The 21,003-nt window shown below is 46.2% G+C and overlaps 1 protein-coding gene across 2 annotated transcripts in view; it reads left to right on the top strand.

Moving 5' to 3' along the window:
* The window catches only part of CEP89 (centrosomal protein 89), a 1,308,678-nt gene that overhangs the window by 529,712 nt on the left and 757,963 nt on the right, over positions 1-21,003 (top strand). For both annotated transcript variants that reach the window (XM_086945134.1, XM_086945133.1), the window contains exon 10: positions 19,839-19,889. In XM_086945134.1, the coding sequence (XP_086801260.1) occupies positions 19,839-19,889 (51 nt within the window). The remainder of the gene's footprint in view (positions 1-19,838; positions 19,890-21,003) is intronic.

Genomic DNA, 21,003 nt, shown 5'->3' with positions numbered 1-21,003 from the left:
AGTGGAGATTGGCTTCCAGTCATTGAGGATGTTCAGGGGGGGTGGGGGTCCTGCAGGGGGTTGGGAGGGTTGGTCTTCGGGTCGGTTGTCGAAGCTGTTGTGGATGTCTGCAATTTTGTTGTGGAAGAATGAGGCTAGGGAGTCGCAGAGGGCTTGAGAGGGGGTGATGTCGTTGGAGTTGGCTGAAGGGTTGGTAAATTGCTTGACGATGTTGAATAATTCCTTGCTGTTGTGGGCGTTGTTATCCAGTCTGTCCTTGAAAGCGGCTTTCTTGGCATTCCGAATCAGTTGGTGGTGTATGCGGGTGGCGTTTTTGAAGGCGTCCTTGGTGCTGGTGGTTGGGTCTTTTTTCCAGGCCTTCTCAAGGGAGCGACAGAGTTTCTTGGATTTCTTAAGATCATCGTTGAACCAGGAGGCCTTCTTGCTGCTTAGTTTGATTTGTCGTTTTTTCAGTGGTGCTAGGATGTCGGCGCTGTTGGATAGCCATTGGGTGAGGTTGGTGGCTGCTTGGTCTGGGTTTGAGGAGTGGGCTGGGGGGTTTTGAAGAAGCGATGAGGAGATCTGGTCGATGGTGATTTTGTTCCAGTTTCTTTGCAGAGTAGGTTGAGGATGGTTGTTGGATGTGGGCTTGTTGAGGTAAAGTGAACACAGCTGTGGTCAGTCCAAAGGAGAGCTGTGGTGTGGCTGAAGGAGACATGTTTGCTGGAGGTGAAGATAGGGTCGAGTGTGTGACCTGCGATGTGGGTGGGGGTAGTGACAAGTTGTTTAAGTCCGAGGTTGTCCAAAAGGGTGGTGGTGTTGCGGTCGTTGTTCTTTTCAAGGTGAAAGTTGAGGTCTCCCAAAAGGATGTAGTCCTTGGAGGGGAGCGCGTGTGGAGTGATGAAGTCCGTGATGTCTTCACTAAATTGTGCGCGGGGTCCTGGTGGTCTGTAAAGGAGGGTGCCTCTGAGTGTGGTCTTGGGGTCGATGTGGATCTGGAAGTGAAGGTGTTCAGAATTGGCGAGATTGACGTCTGAGCTGGTTGAGATACGGAGGGATTTCTTATGGACGATAGCGATGCCTCCTCCTGTGTGGCCTGTACGGTCCTTGCGAATGATCTTATATCCTTCCGGGATGGCAATGGTGATGTCTGGGGCCGCTCTCTTTGTGGTAGTGTGGTCGAGCAGTTAGGCTTATCAGGAGGGTGTGTTAAGCATTTATTGTATTTACTCAGACAATAACCGATGGCACATTTTCAGAGACAGAATCTAGACCAAATAGGTAAGGATAAAAAAGGTATACTCATATTTTATTTCTAGAACCAAGCAGGACTTGGTACAGGTAAGTAGAATATGCTTTCAAATGCAAAACTGTATAAGAAAATGAAATTGTGGTTGAAATTGGAATAGTTGCAGGTTTGTATTTGCTTTTAAAACAGTTCAGAATACATTGAAATTTCTTTGCATTCATTTTGTGTTATTTATCAGTTACTTCGACTACTTGGAGTGATATGCCTAGATATCACAATGTAGATTTTACAAAACACAGGTAAGTACGACAGTTTTATTTTCAAAGCAAAGTTACTTTAGTTTCAATACAAAAGTCAGTTTAACGCTTGGAACATTTTAGGAGAAAAATCCTAACACGGTTCGTATTGAACACAAAAATGCTATTGGTTTGCAGGTAAGTAAACAAACTGCAAGAATAGCTGTTTGGGGTTAGAACCAAGGTTCCCCAAGGTTCAAAGAGGCACTCAAGTTGCACCACCAGCGGCACTAGGGCGGCCGGGTGCAGAGTGCAGGGTCCCAAAGTTAACCAATGGAGCTATGGGGTCTTCGGTTAGGGGCTGGTCAAAAGCAGGCCACTTGGATGTGGGAGCAAAGCTCATTGGGTTAATATCAGCACTGCAGCAGCCAACAATCCACTCAAGAGCTGCACCACCAGCGGCACGAAGGCGGCCAGATGCAGGGTGCCTAGAAGACATTAGGAGCCATTTTATTTCCAATGGAGATCTCTGGTTCGGAAGAAAGGCTGCAGGCTGGGCAAGGAGTTATCCTGAGGTTGACCACTGGCAAGAGAGGTAATTTGGGTTGTTGAGGAATGTCTGGTCACCATTGGTTGGGCCACCCTAGGCCTGGGCATTGGGTGCAGGGGTGTCTTTGGGCGCCAGGTATTCTTACCAGCTCTGGTTGCTGTCAGGGGAACCCTTCAGGCTGAGGCTGCAGGCGCTGGGTAGAAGATTGAGGCAAGTCAGGGCTCACCGGATCCTAAGTCGGGATCGCTGGGGAGACCTCCTCGTGGTGTTGGGCACTCTAAATCGGGCCAGGGGCATTGGGTGCAGAGTTGTGCAGAACCGTGAATTCGTCTGGATTCCGGGATCTGTATTGGAATTTTTGTTTCAGCAGGTCCGCCGCTCATGGGAGACAGTCTTTTGGCGAAGGCAGGTCAGGTCCTCTGCGTTCTGGGTCACTGCCAGACATCCTGGAGTTTCGCTGGGAGCAGGTTGAAGTCGGGACAGGCGGTAGAGCTGGGACAAAAGCATTTGTTGTCCTCCTTCTTCAGTCTGAGTAGGCTAGGTTCAGGGTCGGCCCTAAATACTAAAAATAGGTCCCATCCTTCGGGTGAGTATACCCCCGAACTATGCCACTCTTCGGTGGGAGGGGGCATGAGCCTCTCTCTGGTTGGCTGGGCCCCCTTATCTTCATGATGGAGGGGACTGAGATGTGTGCTTCACCTCGCCGCCCCCATCTGAGGGGTGGGGTTGGCAATGGTGGGCACACCTCTCTACCTAATTTGGTATTCCTGCCTATTCTCCCACCTAAAGTGGGGGTCAGAAGCAGTGGGAGAAGCAAAAGACATGGTCAGCTAATAAGGCTGCAGGCCTTTGAAGCTTCCTCTTCATGGACCCAGCCCATCCTTTGGGAGGAGGCATGGCACCTCTGCCCAGAAAGAGCTTTGTTTATGGACCCAGAGAGCAGAGACCCTCCACCCAGGGGTCCAGAAACCTGCCCAATGGTGGCAAATGACTGGTAGCCATTCAGGAACCATACCAGGGCTAGTCGTGTGTCAGGGGGAATCTTTAAGATGACCTCTCAATACATTTTACATGAAATCTCTCACTGACATCAGTGTTAGTTTAATGTGCTGAGAAGTTTGCTACCAAACTTCCCAGATTTCAGTAAAACCATTATGAAGCTGTGGAGTTCGTCATGACCAGCTCCCAGACCATATACTCTCTATGGCTTTACTGCACTTACAAGGTCTAAGAATGGATTTAGATATTGAAGGGGTACAGTGCTCATGCAATTGTACCCTCACCTGTGGTCTAGTGCACCCTGTTAGAGGGGTGACTTTTCTAGGCCACATGCAGTGGAATGCAGGCAAGGCACACATGTATGTGTCTGTTGTATATTGTCAAGCTTGACAATAGGCCCAACTGCACTCCTTTGGGAGATTAAGTAATCTTTGTCTTAATCCTGGTTTAAAGTAAACAAAAGACTATCCTAAAAGGATTGAGTTTTCAAATTAGTTTATTATTATTCCATCATTATCTTGTTTGCTCTCTGGTGGTGTCAGTATTAGACACCCTCAGAGAGGGCATGGACATGGGCAGATCTCAGGCGCTGGTCCTCCTTGACTTGTCCGCCGCTTTTGACACGGTGGATCACTCCATCTTGCTTTCCCGTGTCAAGGCGGCGGGCATAGGAGGCTCAGCCCTCATCTGGCTCTCATCCTTTTTGAGGGACCGGACCCAGGCGGTTCACCTTGGGGAGTTCTCAGCTACCCCCTGCCAGGTCCAGTGCGGTGTTCCTCAGGGCTCTTCTCTCTCTCCTTTACTATTTAATCTTTATATCGCCCCTCTTATCTTTGCCTTACAGCAGCTGGAGGTCACGGTATATAATTATGCCGACGACCTCCAGCTCATCTTCAATCTGTCTTCTACCCCTGACTCTATCTCTAACTTCCAATCTATCCTATCTTTCATCAGGGACTGGATGAATTTCAACCACCTTAAACTCAATCCCGATAAAACGGAACTTGTGGTGACGGGTGGTTGCTCCAGTCCCTGGAATTCTCTCTTTTGGCCCCCCTCCTTTGGTTCTCCTCCTACCCCTGTTCCCTCTGTTAAGACTCTTGGCATCAAGCTAAACGATAAACTCACTATGCACTCCCAGATTGGTTCGGTGGTTTCTTCTTGCTTTCTTACTCTCCGCACTATCCGCTCTATTTCTCGTTTCTTTTCTTTCTCTGCACTTAAACTAATTATGTCCGCACTGGTCCTGTCTCGCCTGGACTACGGGAACATCTTGTTCAATGGCATCCCTCAGTACAGCCTGCGTAAACTGCAACTAGTGCAGAACCAGGCTGCTCGCCTTGCCTTCGGTCTTCCCAAATTCCACCATACCTCCCCCCTCTTGAAAACCCTCCACTGGCTCCCTGTGCGGGAACGCGCCCTGTTCAAATTAGGCTGCATGGCGTTTCAGGCCAGGACTGGCCTGGCCCCCCTTTTTATATCCTCTGCCATCAAGGCCTATGTCCCTGGCAGAGACCTCCGCTCCTCGGCACATCTTCTTCTATCAGTCCCTCGCTACCGGAAAAAAAAACAGGGTGGCTCGAAATTTTCCACTCTTGCCCCCATGTTTTGGAACTCTCTCCCTTTCCATCTTAGGTCCCTTACTCAGTATTCTAGTTTCCGCAAAGCTCTGAAGACCTTTTTATTTTCTCAGGCCTTTCTACCGTAAGCCCTGCTTGCCTTTCCAGTCGACGCCTTAGCAACTGCTCTTGCTCAGTTGGCTGCCTGCTACTTTAGCGCCAAGAAACCGCCCAGGTGTACGTTGCGCTTAACAAATATTTTAAACTTAAACTTAAACTTAAACTTGTTGCGCTGTTACATCACAGCTTATGATTGGTATCTCATATCTATTCCATTTATATCCAAAGTTGCATGATAGTAATCCAAATCAAAGTTTATGAGTATCTCTCAAGTGCCCAATGCATTTCGTGCGGGTCGCACTTCATCAGGGGAAATACATGTAATCTACCGGAAAAAGTGGAATGGCAAAGGTATATCAGAGATAGAGAAGCAGACCTGTAATATGTTAGTTAATGGTGATAAAGCATGCTGTTCATTTGGAAGGAGCGTGATAGACTCGATCGTTCTTATTAAAAGTGGTGCTTATTTGTGCTAAGTGTTGCCCAGTGAAAGTGCTATGTTTAGGCTGTGAATGTCAAAGGATCATGGTTTGCCCTACGTCTTCAAGGCGAGTGATGTGTAAATGTGATTCGAGTGCATCACATAACAGAATCTTGAGTAATCGGGTCTTCGCTGTGATTAACCAGATATTGCGCATGTTGTTAATTAAATTACTGTGGAGTCAATCTCCGAACTATCGTGCTCAAGTCAACTGAGAAAACGGCGGTGTGTTCAGTCTTACAGCGCAGTGCCGATATCGTGGCTTTAAAGCATAGCGGCACAAAACTGAAGTGTAAATAAGTAAGGAAACGTGATGCTAACGTGAAATATTATAAATGCGTGTCTGGAATTCTTACAGGTACTTGTAGAGATATGCTGGTCTGTGTTCGCGCTGTTCGATTTCACCTTAGTGTTCAGACGAATAAACGCTGCGCATGCGCATATGGGGTTGTTATCTGTTTCCACAACGATAACCCGGAAATGGTATAGTGGAATGTAAAATTTCATCGGGGATGTGTAAATGTGTCTACTGTTGTCGGATTTGTTGTGCTACATACAGGATGAGTTGAAAAATAGACTCTGACTTGAAATAAATGTTAAAATGAAAAATGCATTGAGTTATACTGTGCTGGGCCTCGGCATGCAGATGAATGGGATCTTTGACTGGCGGCCATGTTGTGATGGTGTAGTATGTGTATGTGGTGGGATGTTACAGCTTCATAAAACAAGGAATTGATACATGTTCTGATTCACTGCGAATGTGCCTTAACGTTAATATACATGAAAATTTAAATAAAAATAAAAAATTACAAAAACGATACAATGGTGAATCTATGAATGCTCATACATATTATTATATTTTCAAGAAACAACTGCATTCTAATCGTTCATTCAACCCCGGTGGGTTACTCGAGTTCAGCTTCTTTATCCAAAACATTTCAGGTTGGAGTAATTTCTTTTTGTTGTCAAAGCCTAGGCTCACAGGGACAATCTCCAAGATCATGAATCTGACCTGGCTGATGTTGTGCTTTCATGGTTTTATTTCTTATCGTGCTTTTGTGCTCTGTCATGCGGGTTTTTATTTTTCTCTCACTTTTTCATACGTATGGAAAACCACACGGGCACTTTAACAGATACACCACATTTTTCGTGTCGCAAGTGGCATTGGTGGAAAGTTTAATCATCCTGCCTGTGGTTGGATGGTTGATGGTGTTCCCTCGAATGATGTTGTTGCAATGTCCAAAGTTCATACATGGGATAGTGCCAGTGTAAGTGATGTTGGGTTCTCGTGGTTTAGATTCAAGTAGATCTTTTAAATTTTTTGATCTTTGGTAGGCGAATAATGGTTTCGTGAAGATTCCTTTGAAATCGGGTTCATTTTCTACCATTTGCTAGTTTTTGAGGATAATTTTCTTTATCTGTTCACTCCTGGTTGAACATTTGGATACAAATACTGGTCTGTTTTGGTTGGTGTCTTTGGTGTGTGCCATGTCGACTCTTCACTTTTCTCTCAACCAAAATATGCAGCCTGCAATGGCAGTGTGTGGGTGTTAAGTTGCAGGGTCTCTAAGAGTGGCACAGTAGGTGCTGCAGCCCTCAGAGGCCTTCCCTGGTTAAAGGGCCCTTGTTACTATGGTACTTTTTATAAGGTGCTTATCTGTGGCAAGAGAAGTGCCAATTGTGTGCATAAGGGTACCGTTTTGGGAAAGGAACACAGGTGCTGGGGCCTGTTTAGCAAGATCCCAGCACACACTTAGTCAAGTTGGCATCAGGTATCAGGCAAAAAGTTAGGGGGTAACCATGCAAAAATGGGCACTTTACTACACCCACACTTAACTTTTTTTTAGTTTTACTTTTGATACTGTCTCCCTCAATATTTTTCTTTGAGCGTATTCTAAGATCTTTTTTTTAGGTAGTGCTTTCTTGATAAATTGTTTGTTGTTCTTTCTTTAATACAGCACAAATTCAATCTAATTCAATTTCAGTTCCATCCCAGTGCCATTACCTGATAGGATGCTATGTAATGGAGAATATGTGTAATCAAATCTGTTATTATGTGCTATAATGTGAACTGTTGCCTGCCTATTCTATTCTGTTCCCAAGATTTCTAGAGCGCATGGCTATCTTGAATGGCTTCTCAGCACTAAGCTGGCAGCAGGTCTCCTAACTTGCTGTTACTCACTAAGATCTGGGTGGGGTGATTGCCCCTACTCCGATCTGTGGGGTAGAGAGGTCCTTTCACTATAGAACAGGAAAAAGGGGGAGATACGTCCTCGCTAGCTATATATACATATATCTTATAGGTATCCCACCTACAGTTCGAGATGTAGCTTGCTGGGGAATGCTAGTCCTCACTAAGACACTGTGTTTCTAAATGAGGAAAAGACTTCCTTTTCTTTAAATAACCCTCACACACTCTAGTAGTGTCATGCTTCAGCATCGGATTCACCTTGACTCCTAAAGGTCAGGGTGGGCTCAACTGTGTTCCAGGGAGCACTTAAAAGAAAAAGGCCAGGGGGTGTAACTAAAGGTTAATATTCCCTTGAATAATTCTAGGTATCCCGTTATTATCGGAGTAGTCGTAGATATTAAAACTAAAAATTGCAAGAAGTGTATAGGATGCAATGATCCTATGACCCTTTTCCAACATGTTTCAACCCTACCCTGAGGGCCTAAGTGGGTCGGGTGCTTTCGTCAGGTTGATACAACTCACCTCCCCAGATCTTTGGCTCAGTACGTTATTTTATATATGTGATGCATGCAAACTAGTTCATGCTTGGGTAGTGCATATACTTTCCCTTTTCTTCTTTCGGAATCCAACCCAATTTGTCTGGGTTCCTTGTTTCTCTGGAGCGGGAGGAAAAGGATCACCCTGTAGTCAAACTTTTGTCAAGGGCCATACCCTTCCTTGTCACCTATTCGGTTCCGCTCCTCCCAGCTTGCTGACAGATTATTCAAACAGCCTGTTTCATAACAGTTTTCAGAATTTAAATTCTGACTCGATTTGCCTCATCAGTAGCAGAAGAGAGTTCCAAAGCTTGGGGGCAATGTAAGCAAGGGAATGGCCCCCAGCTCTGGCTTTCTTCATCCTAGGAATTGTAAGTAACTGCTGGTCAGTGGAACGTCGCAGCCTTGCTGGATTGTAAGTTGTGAGGAGTCCCTGGATCAGCTTCAAACCTTTTATGTGCATTGCTCTGTGTACAAGGCAGAGCTTCTTGAAATGGATTCTTTTGGGTACTGGAGGCCAATGCAAGGCTGCCAGTGCTGCTGTTGCGTACTGGTGTTTAGGTAATTTTTTTAAAGTATGTGGGCTGCAGCATTCTGTATAACCAGCATTAACTCTATGACTGGCCTAGGGCCCCCCAGATATAAGCAGTTTCCATAGTCAAGTCAAGAAATTACTAGGCCCTGTAACACCACTCTACGTGTTGACTCTGGCAGCCGTCTCAATAGGCTTCTCATGGTTCACAGCAAGCCAAAGCAGGTGGCTGCCATTTTCTTGACCTGAATTTCCATTGTCAATTTTTTGTCAAGCCAAACTCCTAAACTTTAGACCTCCTTTTTTGGGGTGGGGTAAATGCCCAACAAAAAAATGTGGCCAATTCATTTCCATCCTCCTAGTGGGATTATTTCACACTATCAGCCCCTCTGTTTTATCCCCATTAAGTTTGATACTACTAGTTGCCATCGAGTCTACTATGTTCTTGAGACACAAGTTCAGGGGAATGGGGGTGCTTTCTGTTTGACAAGACAAACTAATAATAATTTGTGTGTCTTACGCGTAGGAGATTGAGGAAAACTCATAAGACTACATTATCTCCTCCAAAGGTGCGACATACAAATTAAACAAAGTTGGGCTTAGAGAACAGCCCTGCAGTACTCCACACTTGAGGGGATAAGTATTCGACTGCCTATCTTCTTCACATACTTGAAAGGTTCGATTATTGAGAAAAGAGATCAACCATTTCAGTGCTGTTTCCCCCAATGCCTTCTTCAGCTAGTCTTTTTATCAGTGTTGGGTGTGAGACAGTGTCAAAAGCGGCACTTAGATCTAGTAGGATCAAGGCCGCAGAGCCACCTTTATCCAGAATTGCCCTCAATTCTTCTGTAGATGCTACAAGGGCAGTTTTTGTACTGCTCTCTATTCTAAATCCTGTTTGGGAGAGATACAAATATCTCCAAAGTTTTACTGGGCCTGGTAAAAGGGAGATTGGGTGCTCATTTTCTCACAATAAGTCTGCCGCTGGCTTTTCCAGAAGTGACCCGACTATGACATGCTTCCATTTTGAAGGAACCATACCATGTTTCAATGAATGATTGAACATATTAGTCAGCATGGATATAACTGGTATCCCGCCTTTAAGCTAATATCGGGGTACCGGAGCCTGAGGGGAACCTGATTTAAGAGAGTACAGAATGTCTTGTGTATCTTCCATTGCCCTATCAGGAAAAGTACTCATTTTCCAACCCCCATTTCCAGAGGTCAGTAGCCCCTACATCTTCTCCTAGTGTTTAAGGGATATTATGAACTATTTCTAAAAAGAAATTGGCCTCTGAGGGAGGCGGGGGCAGATTTATTGCTTGCTTGTTCATTAAACTGTTCTCCAGATTGTAAAGTTCTTTAGAAGAATTAAACGCTTGTATTTTAGTGGCAACCAAATTAACTCTAGCTTCCCTAATGCGTTAATGGTACTTTTTTTTACTCCTTCTTTATAGTCATTTTTTATTACTTATGTTGTCGTCGTTTTTCCTCCATGACCTTTCTACCTCTTTAGAGACTTTTTTTGTCTTGGAGCTCAGTCATGAACCATGGTCCTTTCCCTCCAGAGCATGGGGGTTTTTGTTTTTTCAAAGGCATTAGGAGATTTAGGGCCTTCAAAATACAAGCCTCAAAACTTGAATACCTGTTTGTAATATCTCCTGTACATTCAGGAATGGAGTTGGCTAGCATATTTTCACAGTCTCCTATATCCAGTTTTGCCCAGATTCGACAGAGTATGGTATTGGTAGATGCTACACCGGTGTTGTTGTATTTTCTCAGTTGAAAAGGAATTATTTTATGATCTGACCTTAAAATGTCTATAGGCTTTACTGTGATTAGTTCAGGTATATAAAAAACAATTGGGTTGAGTAAATACCCTTGATTATGAGTAGGGTCATTAACTCGTTGTGTTTGTTGGACCCCGTCCAGGTCCACTAAAAAGTGAATGGCCGATTCACAATTTTTATTTTCTAAATGCAGATTAAGATCTCTTAATACAGAGAAATGAGCTGTTGTGAGGCTGTGCTCTGCCGTGACATCTGTGAGTGCTTGCATAAATTGAGTAGTTTGACCAGGTTGTCAGTAGATTTTGCAGGGTATTCCGCAAACGTTTTGCCTTCCTCCTGTATTTTATTCTGACTTGCTTTTGTTTGCTATGCAGTGCTAAAGTGCATGTGCTCACACCTTTAAACATGGTATGATTGACTTAAACCTGTTTGGCATATTTAATTTACCTGTAGGTCCCTTGTACAGTGGTATCCCATATACCCAGGGGCTGTAAATTAAATGCTACTAGTGGGCCTTCAGCGCTGCTTGCACCACCCACAGAAGTCTCCTTTCAATCCTGTCTCGGGCCTCTGCCACTTGCATTTAAAGTTACTTTCCAAGCCTGAAACTCTCTTTTTACTACATATAGGTCACTCCTAAGGTAGGCCCTAGTTAGCCCTATGCGCAGGGCGCTGTGTAGGTAAAAGGTAGGACATGTGCCTTTATTGCGGGCATGTCCTGGTAGTCTATTTGGTTTCTCACTGCTGTGAGGCCTGCTCCTCTCATAGGCTAGCATTGGGATATCCCTGATATGTTTTTTAATGGTAATTCTTGATCTGGAAGAAGTAGCGCTGCCATGTATGGTATGTTTAAAATAGAGGAAATAAATTCTGCTTATTGGTGTAGGTTTATATTTCGTTACTATTGTCGAAATGCCACTTTTAGAAAGTAACAACAGTATCTGGGTGAGGGTGCACTCCTTCCCTTTTTAGTAAACCACATTTTTATACGTGTTTAAACTTGCGTGCGCAACAATCCTAGTGACCCATCCCTGGTCACTCTTTCAAAATGAGAAAAATGAGGCACGTAACGTCTGCACCAGGCTGGCGCACTGCAGTGCATGGGACCTTTTCCCTTTCAATCCATCAATTTCACAATTTTTTGCCAATAACTTGACCTTTGATTCAATATTTAATACCATCTTTTCCATATCCATGCCACGGAGACAGCGAAGTTCCATTACGTTGTTTATTACACATTTTCAAATGCGGCTGTATTCCATTCCAGGTTTTTAAACATGTGATTTCATAAACACCAGAGTAAGCCATGTTAGTATTACCCAATGCATTTTGAGCCAACGGCTCTTCGTCAGGGGTTTCTGGAAAATACAACAAAAACAGCCATACCAAGTGCGCAGGGTTTAAAAGTGCTCTTAAAACAAAAACATAATACCACCAAAATCAATTAAATCTTACTAACCAACCACCCCCTTAAAAACGTGCTATCAAAATGATGTTCTCACCCCTATTATGACCAACATACTGGTACCCAACCGTGAAATAATTACCCGCTTTACCCTGAAATAAATAATCAACACTCTAATCTATGCTTACTTCACGCTAGATGCTCACACGCCTGTACTCTAGATTTAGCCAGCGATCTCCTCATCAACTCTCCCTAACAGGTCTCCAAGCCACGCTCACACGCAAACCGTTATAAGACAAATACTCGCACCCACGTGTCCTCAATCAACATTCGCCCACCTGATTCAGTCACAACCCATTCGAAATACTATAATCCCCATAATGCACCTCACTTGCACCAGAGAACGCCTAAAACTCACTATGTGGACTCTCACTCAAACTACAATCAAAACCATCTGTGCAAACGAAACACTCACATACAAAACACCATCTGCTCTCTTAACTGACATCACATCATGCACCCAAAAGAAACTCCCCATCACATCACATAGCCACCCTACTCTCCTTTTTGGGCAGCTGCGCTGAACAGAGGCCAGTTGCTGGACTAAGCAGGAAAGCCTGTGATGTCCGTACTGCTGCCCGTAGGGAGGGAACCGACGTCATGTTTATATGGAAGCCACCCACACTCCTTGCGGCGGCCCAGTTGTTTGAGCGATTACACTGGTCTCAGTGGTAACAGTTGCAGTGTGAGAGGGCCCTAATCACGCTGCTGCCACAGCTAGGCAATTTTACAGGGCTTAGTTGAGTTGACATTTGCTACGGGTACTTGCGAGCAGCAGCCTTGTTTGTGCCCACGTAGGAAAACCCAGCAAGGTCTCCCCCCATAACTCGGCTGTGTGGGTGCTCCTGTGATCGCGCATATCTTGGGGCACCTTTTCTTTTCCTTAGAAGTTGGTAGTATGAGGCAGAACCTAGACAGAGGTCCTTGTGGTGTAGATCCAGGAGCCAGTTGCCATTACCATATACCTTCTTATAGGAGCACAGGTGCCCCGGGGTTCAGGTTTGGGTGGCACACCTTCTGTTTATCCTGAATAAGTCTGCCTAATGGGAAAAATATCATACTGGGTTGGTTCTCCAACAGGACTACACGTGAAATAGTTGGGAATACATGGACTGTGATGTTTTACTTTGCCAGTTAGTCATTATGTTCACGTATCTCTTGCTCTAACCAAACTGTTGCATTTTTTATGCCCTGATGTTATGGTATATGTCGTTTTTGCCTTGCCTTGTCAGGATAACTAGTATTATTTCATAGTATGCGCAGTGATGGTGTATTCATGACGTGTGCAACATACAAGTCTTTATCTTATTGCACATACTGTGATATTGTGACAATTTCCTAGTTGGCAAAGTGATAATTGGTTCATGTGGTTTTGGTCTATGTTTCTATGCAATACAGAAACATATTTTTATATAATATTGTGTGGAGTCTCTTTTGTGGTGTATTTATTGTGTCACTGGTGTGGGTTTGTTGCGTAAATGCTTTACACATTGCCCCTGAATGCTGGTGCCAAGCTGTCAAGGGGTGAGCAGGGGTTATCTGGGGTGTGTAGCTCCCTTACCTGATTAGAGTGGTGGGTTCTGCCTTACTTAAGTGCATACTCTCGTCATCCAGAAACGTTGTAATGGCATGTGTTGTAACAGCAACTGCGTTGTAATGGCATGCGTTGTAATGGCATGCGTTGTAATGGATCCTGCATTGTAAATGTTTTGTTGTAATGGTAGTGCGTTGTGAAAGTTGCGTTGTAATGGCTGTTTCCTGCTTCACGGCTTGTGACATCTGTCACAAATTGATGTTGGACCCACACCTTGTGTGCCTTTGGTGTTTGGAGCGCGACCACGACCTAAAGCCGTGCTCCGATTGCCGCTCGAGTGGGAAATTGCGGGACCGGTCGCGGAGCCATCACCACCACTCATCGTCTTTGGGTAAGTCGAAGCATAAAATGAAGGGGAAAAAGCATTGTCAATCTTTGCGCTCTCCCCGTCCGTCAGCCGACATGACCCAGAATGGGGATGGTGGTTGTTCTGCAGCTTTGCCTGCGGAGCCTGCTGGGTCGGCTTCGAGCTTCCCTCCCTTTCCGGGAGCCACAGTGACCCCTGCCCAATTTCTTAGTCTTTACGGAGCCTTTCACAATATCTTTGGGCAGCCCAACTCCGCCTGGGCGCCTTCGGGTCCTGCGGACTCGCTTAGGGGTTTTAGGCCTTCAAGGCCCCCAGGGATCCAGGCCTGGATACAGATCGGCACCGGTCGACCTTACAACACCTCCTCCGGCATCCAATCCACATACTGGTTGTGTCCTCAGCCGGCGTTGACCCCGGCCTCCAGCCTGACCTGGACAAGGAGCTGGACCGAATTCGACCAACGCTGAATCTGGCGCCGAACAGTACTTTTGTACCATTGTTCTATCCTGGCTTTCCTTTTCGCCCTTAGTGACAGCCAGAAGAGGACAAGGAGGACTGGGATGGGTCTGTTGACCCTTTAGTTGACCAGTTGAGGGAACTGGACTGGAGAGAGGAGTTGGGTGATACCAGTGGTCTAGATACCTCACCAGCTCCGACGATAACCTCGCTACCGCCGAACACCTTCACTTCCAGATCCACACCCACCCCAGGACCACACTTAGAGGCACCCTCATCTACAGACCACCAGGAACGAAGACATCACTGACTTCATCAGCCCACATGCCCTCACCTCTGAGAACTACATTCTACTGGGAGACCTCAACTTCCACCTGGAAAAGAAAAACTACAGCAACACCACCACCCTTCTGGACAACCTGGCCAATCTCGGACTCAAACAACTTGTTAACACCCCCACCCACCTTGCCGGACACACGCTCGACCCTATCTTCACCTCCAGCAAACACATCTCCTTCGATCACACCACAGCTCTCCATTGGACGGACCACAGCTGCGTTCACTTCAGCTACAAAAAGACCACGACCCACAACCCCCCACAACCTATTCCTCGAAGAAACTGGAACAAAATCACCACCGGCCAACTCTTCACATCGCTTAACCAAAACCCTCCCGACATATCATCGGCCTCAAACCAAGCTGCCACCAAAATCACACAATGGATCACCCAGAGCGCTGACGATTTAGCACCCTTGAAAAACCACCAAATCAAACAAGGTAGCAAAAAGGCCCCCTTGTTCAACGATGACCTTAAGAAATCCAAGAAGTTATGTTGTACTCTCGAGAAAACCTGGAGAAAAACCCAACCACTGACAACCTGAACACCTTCAAGGACGCCACCCGCAAACACCACCAATTGATCCGATCCACCAAGAAATCAGCATTCAAGGATCGACTCAACAACAACGCCCACAACAGCAAGGAACTATTCAACATCGTCAAAGAATTTACCAACCCCACCGCCGGCACCAACGACATCACTCCCTCCCAAGTCCTCTGCGACTCTTTATCCTCTTTCTTCCACAACAAAATCGCCGAAATACATAACAGCTTTGAAAACCAGTCCGAAGACCAGTCCACTCCACCCACCTCCAAACCAAAACAGCACTCTCACAACCTTTGCGCCTGGAACTCAATCACTACTGAAGACAACATCCGCCTGATGAACTCCATCCACTCAGGTTCACCAACCGACCCATGTCCCCACCACATTTTCAACAAAGCAGACTCCATCATCGCACCCCATCTCCGCGATGTCATCAACTGTTCCTTCAACTCCGCTACCTTCCCGGAAAGCTGGAAACATGCAGAACTCAGCGCCCTTCTGAAGAAACCCACAGCAGACCCCTCTGAACTTAAGGACTACCGCCCCATCTCAATCCTCCCATTCCTTGCCAAAGTCATTGAGAAAGCCGTCAATAGTCAGCTCGACGCCTTCCTTGAATCCAACAATTCCCTCGACCCCTCACAATCCGGCTTCCGAGCCAAACACAGCACCGAAACCGCCCTCATCGCAGCTACAGACGACATCCGAACGCTACTGGACAACGGAGAAACAGTTGCCCTCATCCTACTTGACCTCTCCGCCGCCTTCGACACAGTCTGTCATAGCACCCTCATACAACGCCTCAGCAACGTCGGAATACAAGGAAAAGCATTGGACTGGATCATCTTGTTCCTCGCTGGAAGAACACAGAGAATCCGCCTCCCCCCTTTTAAATCAGAGGCCACCGAAGTCATTTGCGGCGTACCACAAGGATCATCACTCAGTCCCACCCTCTTCAACCTATACATGAGTCCCCTCGCATCCATTGCGCGCCAACACAACCTCAACATCATCTCCTACGCAGACGACACCCAGCTGATCCTCTCCCTCACCAAAGACCCAAACACCGCCAAAACCAATCTACACGAAGGAATGAAAGAATGAGCCGAATGGATGAAGAACAGCCGTCTAAAACTAAACTCGGACAAAACGGAAGTCGTCATCTTAGGATCTTCCCCCGCTGCCTGGGACGACTCATGGTGGCCACCGGCCCTGGGTACAGCACCCATACCTACAGATCACGCACGTAACCTGGGTTTCATCCTAGACTCCTCCCTCTCGATGACCAGACAAGTCAACGCCGTCTCATCTTCTTGCTTCAACATCCTACGCATGCTCAAAAAAATCTTCCGTTGGATCCCCACCGAAACAAGAAAGACAGTCACCCACGCACTGGTCACTAGCCGACTGGATTACGGAAATACACTTTACGCCGGAACCACAGCCAAACTACAGAAAAAACTCCCAACTCATCCAAAACGCATCAGCCAGACTCATACTGGACATCTCCCGTCAAGCTCACATTTCCGGTCACCTGAAAGACCTCCACTGGCTCCCCGTCAACTAGAGAATAACGTTCCGTCTCCTCACCCTCACCCACGCACACAAGGCCCTCTATGACCTAGAACCCGAATGCCTCAACACACGACTGTCCTTCTACACACCCACCCGTCAACTACGATCATCCAATCAAGCCCTCGCCGCAATTCCGCTCATCCATAGATCCACCAGGGGAGGAAGATCCTTCTCCTACTTAGCGGCCAAAACCTGGAATTCTCTCCCCACTCTCCTCCGCCTTACACAGAACCACCTCTCTTTCAGAAAGCAGCTTAAAACCTGGCTATTCGATAAGTAATGCACCCACCCTCCCTCAAGCGCCTTGAGACCCTCTGGGTGAGTCGTGCGCTATACAAATCCCTGAACTTGAACTTGAACTATGCCGTGGCTACAGAAAAGGGAGCCTCATATGCAGTGGTGTTGCGTAGGGCAGCTTACGCCTTGAACCTTGAGCTTCCTACTGTGGCGGTGAACTCCCAACCTCCTGATTGAGGTGCTTCAACCTGCAGCAGCCTCTTTGGAGCCCTCACTGCCATTCAATGAGGCCATCCTTCTGGGCACCTTGTTCAAGCCCAGCACAGGGGCTCCTGTGGTTAGGATATTGCCCGATGCCACTGCCCAGCCCCGGGCGACCCACTTTTGCTCTCCAAACTCCCTAGCCCTGAGAGCTTGGCGGTCCAAGCCTCTAGCTCTCAGGGCACATTACCTACTGCTCCCACAGATAGGGAATCCAAGATGCTGGATCATCTTGGGAAGAAGATGTTTTCTTCCGCCAGCTTGGGACGGCGGTTGGTGAACACTGAATGTCTTTTGGGCCATTATTCCCACTCTGTGTGGGATAAGATTGTGCAGGTGCTGCCACAGTGTTCGGAGGAGGCCCGGGCCACTCTCTCCTGTGCAGTCACTGAGGGCAGAGATGCAGCAAAGTTTGCCATTAGGTGAGGGCTGGACTCGCTAAGCAGGAAATTTCAAGGTTGGTAGCCCTGTGACGCTAATCCTGGCTGAGGTCCACTGGCTTTTCGGGCGAAGTCCAGTCGACTCTTTTGGACATGCCCTTTGATGGCCATCGCTTGTTTGGCGACAAAGCGGACAACGCGCTTGAGGCTTAAGGCTCTGTCTTCTAAGCCTCCTTTCCTTTCTTTTTTTCCTGGCAAGATTGTCCTTAGAACTCGACCTTCTTTCCTCCCTAAATTGGTTACCTCTTTCCACATTGGACAGACCATCACTTTGCCCACCTTCTTCCCGCCCCTTCATCCTTCAAAGGAGGAGGAGAGGCTCCACCGTCTGGATTCAAAACGTGCGCTGTCTTTCTGTCTGGATCGCACAAAACAATTCCAGGTGGATGACCAGCTCTATGTGGGTGCCAAGATTGGCCCGGCCGTGCAAAAATGGACCATCTCTCGGTGGGTCGTTCTTTGCATCAAAATGTGTTATTCATTAGCGAAAAGGAACCTCCAGTAGGACTTCATGCCCATTCCACCAGGGCGACGGCAGCCACCACTGCTGTGGGACGTGGAATCCCCGTTAGTAACATCTGCCAGGCAGCCACGTGGGTACTCCTGCACATGTTCACGAAACACTACTGCCTGGACAGCCAAGTCCGTAGAGACGGCTTCTTTGGCTGTTCAGTTCTCCAGGACTTCCTGGTGTGAACTTGGTTTGCAGATCCACCTCCGAGGTTGGTATTGCTGGGGTATCTATTTTAACCCCTCCCACGCTTGTGACGGAACCGTTCCGTCACGCCCCTCGGGTGGGCTGTGCTGGTGACGGAACGTTTCCGTCACGGCCCGCTCGCCACGCCTGCGCGCGTCGTTCCATTGAGCGGGCAGGGCTGTAACGGAACTGTTCCGTCACAAGCACAGCTCACCCGAGGGGCGCGACGGAGCGGTTTCGTCACCAGCGCGGGAGCGCTGCGCGGCCCCCCCCGCCTCTTAGCACTGCGGCGGAATAGCCGCCGCAGTGAAAGGGTTAAGATAAGGAGCATATAACTAATAGTCTCTTTCAGATGAACAAGTTACTTACCTTTGGTAAAGATATATCTGTAAGAGACATATATTAGTTATAGATTCCTTACTGCCCCCCCCACCCCATCCTCCCCGTTCTGCAAACTGACTTCTAGGGTAAGGGACTCCCTTTCAGGGCCCCAGTTTTGTGCACAAGTGGTCAGTGTCTTGTATGGCTTCTGGCATGGAATGTCGTGTAAAGAACTGGCGTCAGCGCGCAAGGTCGGCGTCTAAGTAGATACCATGACGTCATCCCGACGATCACAACGACGATGACGAATGCGGAGTCGACCAACGCGCAGGGGTACTGCTACGAAATAATCTCTCTGGATCAAGTCTGGCCCCTGGGGGAAATTCTAATGTAAGGAATCTATAACTAATATATGTCTCTTACAGATATATCGTTACTGAAGGTAAGTGACTTGTTCAACAGCGTAAAAAGCAACCAGCTGACTTGGTAACACAGCAGCAGTTACGTGGAACATATTCACTACTACAACTGTTCTATTCTGTAATATTTGAATTTCGATCATGCTAAATAGCGAGCGTTATTGTATTTCTTGGTTCTGAGAAAGCCGCACTGTAACTCTGTTGTATTATACGTAACTATGTATCTTCTGTGTTTTTCAAATCTTAATGAAAAATGTTCCCCAACCTACTTGGCAGAAAAACTGAACATCTCTTGGTGCCAGCTCTTCTCCAGAAACCATGACATTGCCACTTTGCAAGACAAAAAATACAACAACAACAAAAAAATACTCGTCTGCAACCCTTGTACCAGATTCTGGAATATTAGTTTTCCCTCACACCAGGCTTTACTTACCTTACCTACTATTCAGAATAGAACAGAAGGAATAGAACAGAAGGCACTTTCTACTGCAAATTGCATTTGTCAATAAAAGGGAGCCTCCCAGAACCTATGCCAAATCGCACCCAACCCAGAAGAGGTTTCTTCCTTGTTTTGCCCTCCCACTGGATGCACATAATCTTGAAGTCTTCTGCGCCATAGCTCCCCAGTTACGTGTGCGTTAACTAAACATCTACACCTGCTTACATATAAACATACTAGTCGATTGCACACAAAATGTATTACAAATCATTTGGATGTATGTTAAGGGACAACCTTTGAATAAGTGCGAAGGCTTTATAAGCAAGACAAAACATTCATACTTTTAATGAATATTTTCTCGTCTTTCTCAACTTCTAATTCTTTGCTTATACTTACACCTTTCAATAGACCTGCTTATTAAACCAGTTCAAAATATGGTTTGTGTTTGTATACATGCATACATCTATATATATGTCACACAACTTACTGATTAAAATATTTCTTTCTTATCTATTATAGAATGTAAAAAATACCAGTCTGCCAATGAGAGGACCACCCCCACCATGGCTGGTAGGCAACTTTTATATTATTTACCTTAGTGCAGAACCACAAGTTGAATTAATTCATTTTGTGTCATTCGTCAATGTTAAATATTTTTTGTTTTTTATTTTCTGAGCTTGAGAATTATTTTCCACGCGGAAGCATACAATCACACTTGTTTCTTGAAGGGCACATGTATGCTAATGGTATGGAATATTTTACTGTTCCCTTGTATGTTATCTTCTTTGGAATGATTTTCGTTGAAGTTTTCTTTGAAGGAAAAGAGGTCAAATATACATTACCATTACAACATGTGTAGCAGTCTTGCTCAGAAGCTCTCAGCCTCATTCCTTTTCCCACGTTTAATGTAGTCACTGCCCCTTTTTCTGTGGACCAGATACTTGTGGAATGCATATGGATGATATTAATGTGTCTTCCTCTCCTGGGTTTAAAAGTATCCTCCCATCCTCCGACCTAGATTTGCCCAGCTTTCTGTTCTCTCAGGATTCAAGGCATGTACATCTTCCCCCTGAAGAGTACAGTATCAGGTTTGCTCTTTCATCACTTGTCCCAAGTGCTCCAGATGCCGCTAATACATTGATTTCTGCAACATTTTTGACTCTTCACCTACAAGGTGCTCTGCAGTGCACCCACCACCAGCGTTAGTACATATTTATCATGGCTAGCACACCAGAGCTATTTACCTCTCATTGTTTCAGGCCCTGTCCACTGCAGTATGTCCTTTCTGGAGTGGCCCTGTACTAAGACACAAATGACTACTTGGAGTTTGTGAGCAGCTCACATTTTCTATCAATTCAGTTTCAAGTTTTAGTATCCAAATGGTGACTGATCAGGTTCATAGGTGATCGGGTTCATAGGTTTTAGCCACTCTGTAGTTGTGTGGGCGAGATCCTATGAAGAATAAGCCTGTAACAACCTCTGAGTTTATGGAGTCTTCACCTGCTACTCTGTCAAACACCCCAAATGTCTCCCCTTCCCTTCTTTATCTTCCCATTCTTCACTTGCCATCCCCATGACCACCTCACCCTATATAAAATTTCCCAGTAACTGCAGAATGTTATAGTTTGTGTTCATGAAGCTGAAACAGTCTGATGTGATGGTCTTGTTTTCCATTGCACATTTT

The sequence above is a fragment of the Lissotriton vulgaris genome, chromosome 12 (assembly GCF_964263255.1).
Source record: "Lissotriton vulgaris chromosome 12, aLisVul1.2, whole genome shotgun sequence".
Lineage (NCBI taxonomy): Eukaryota > Metazoa > Chordata > Amphibia > Caudata > Salamandridae > Lissotriton > Lissotriton vulgaris.
The sequence above is the reverse complement of the archived record's forward strand: the minus strand, read 5'-3'. Positions and strand labels throughout refer to the sequence as shown.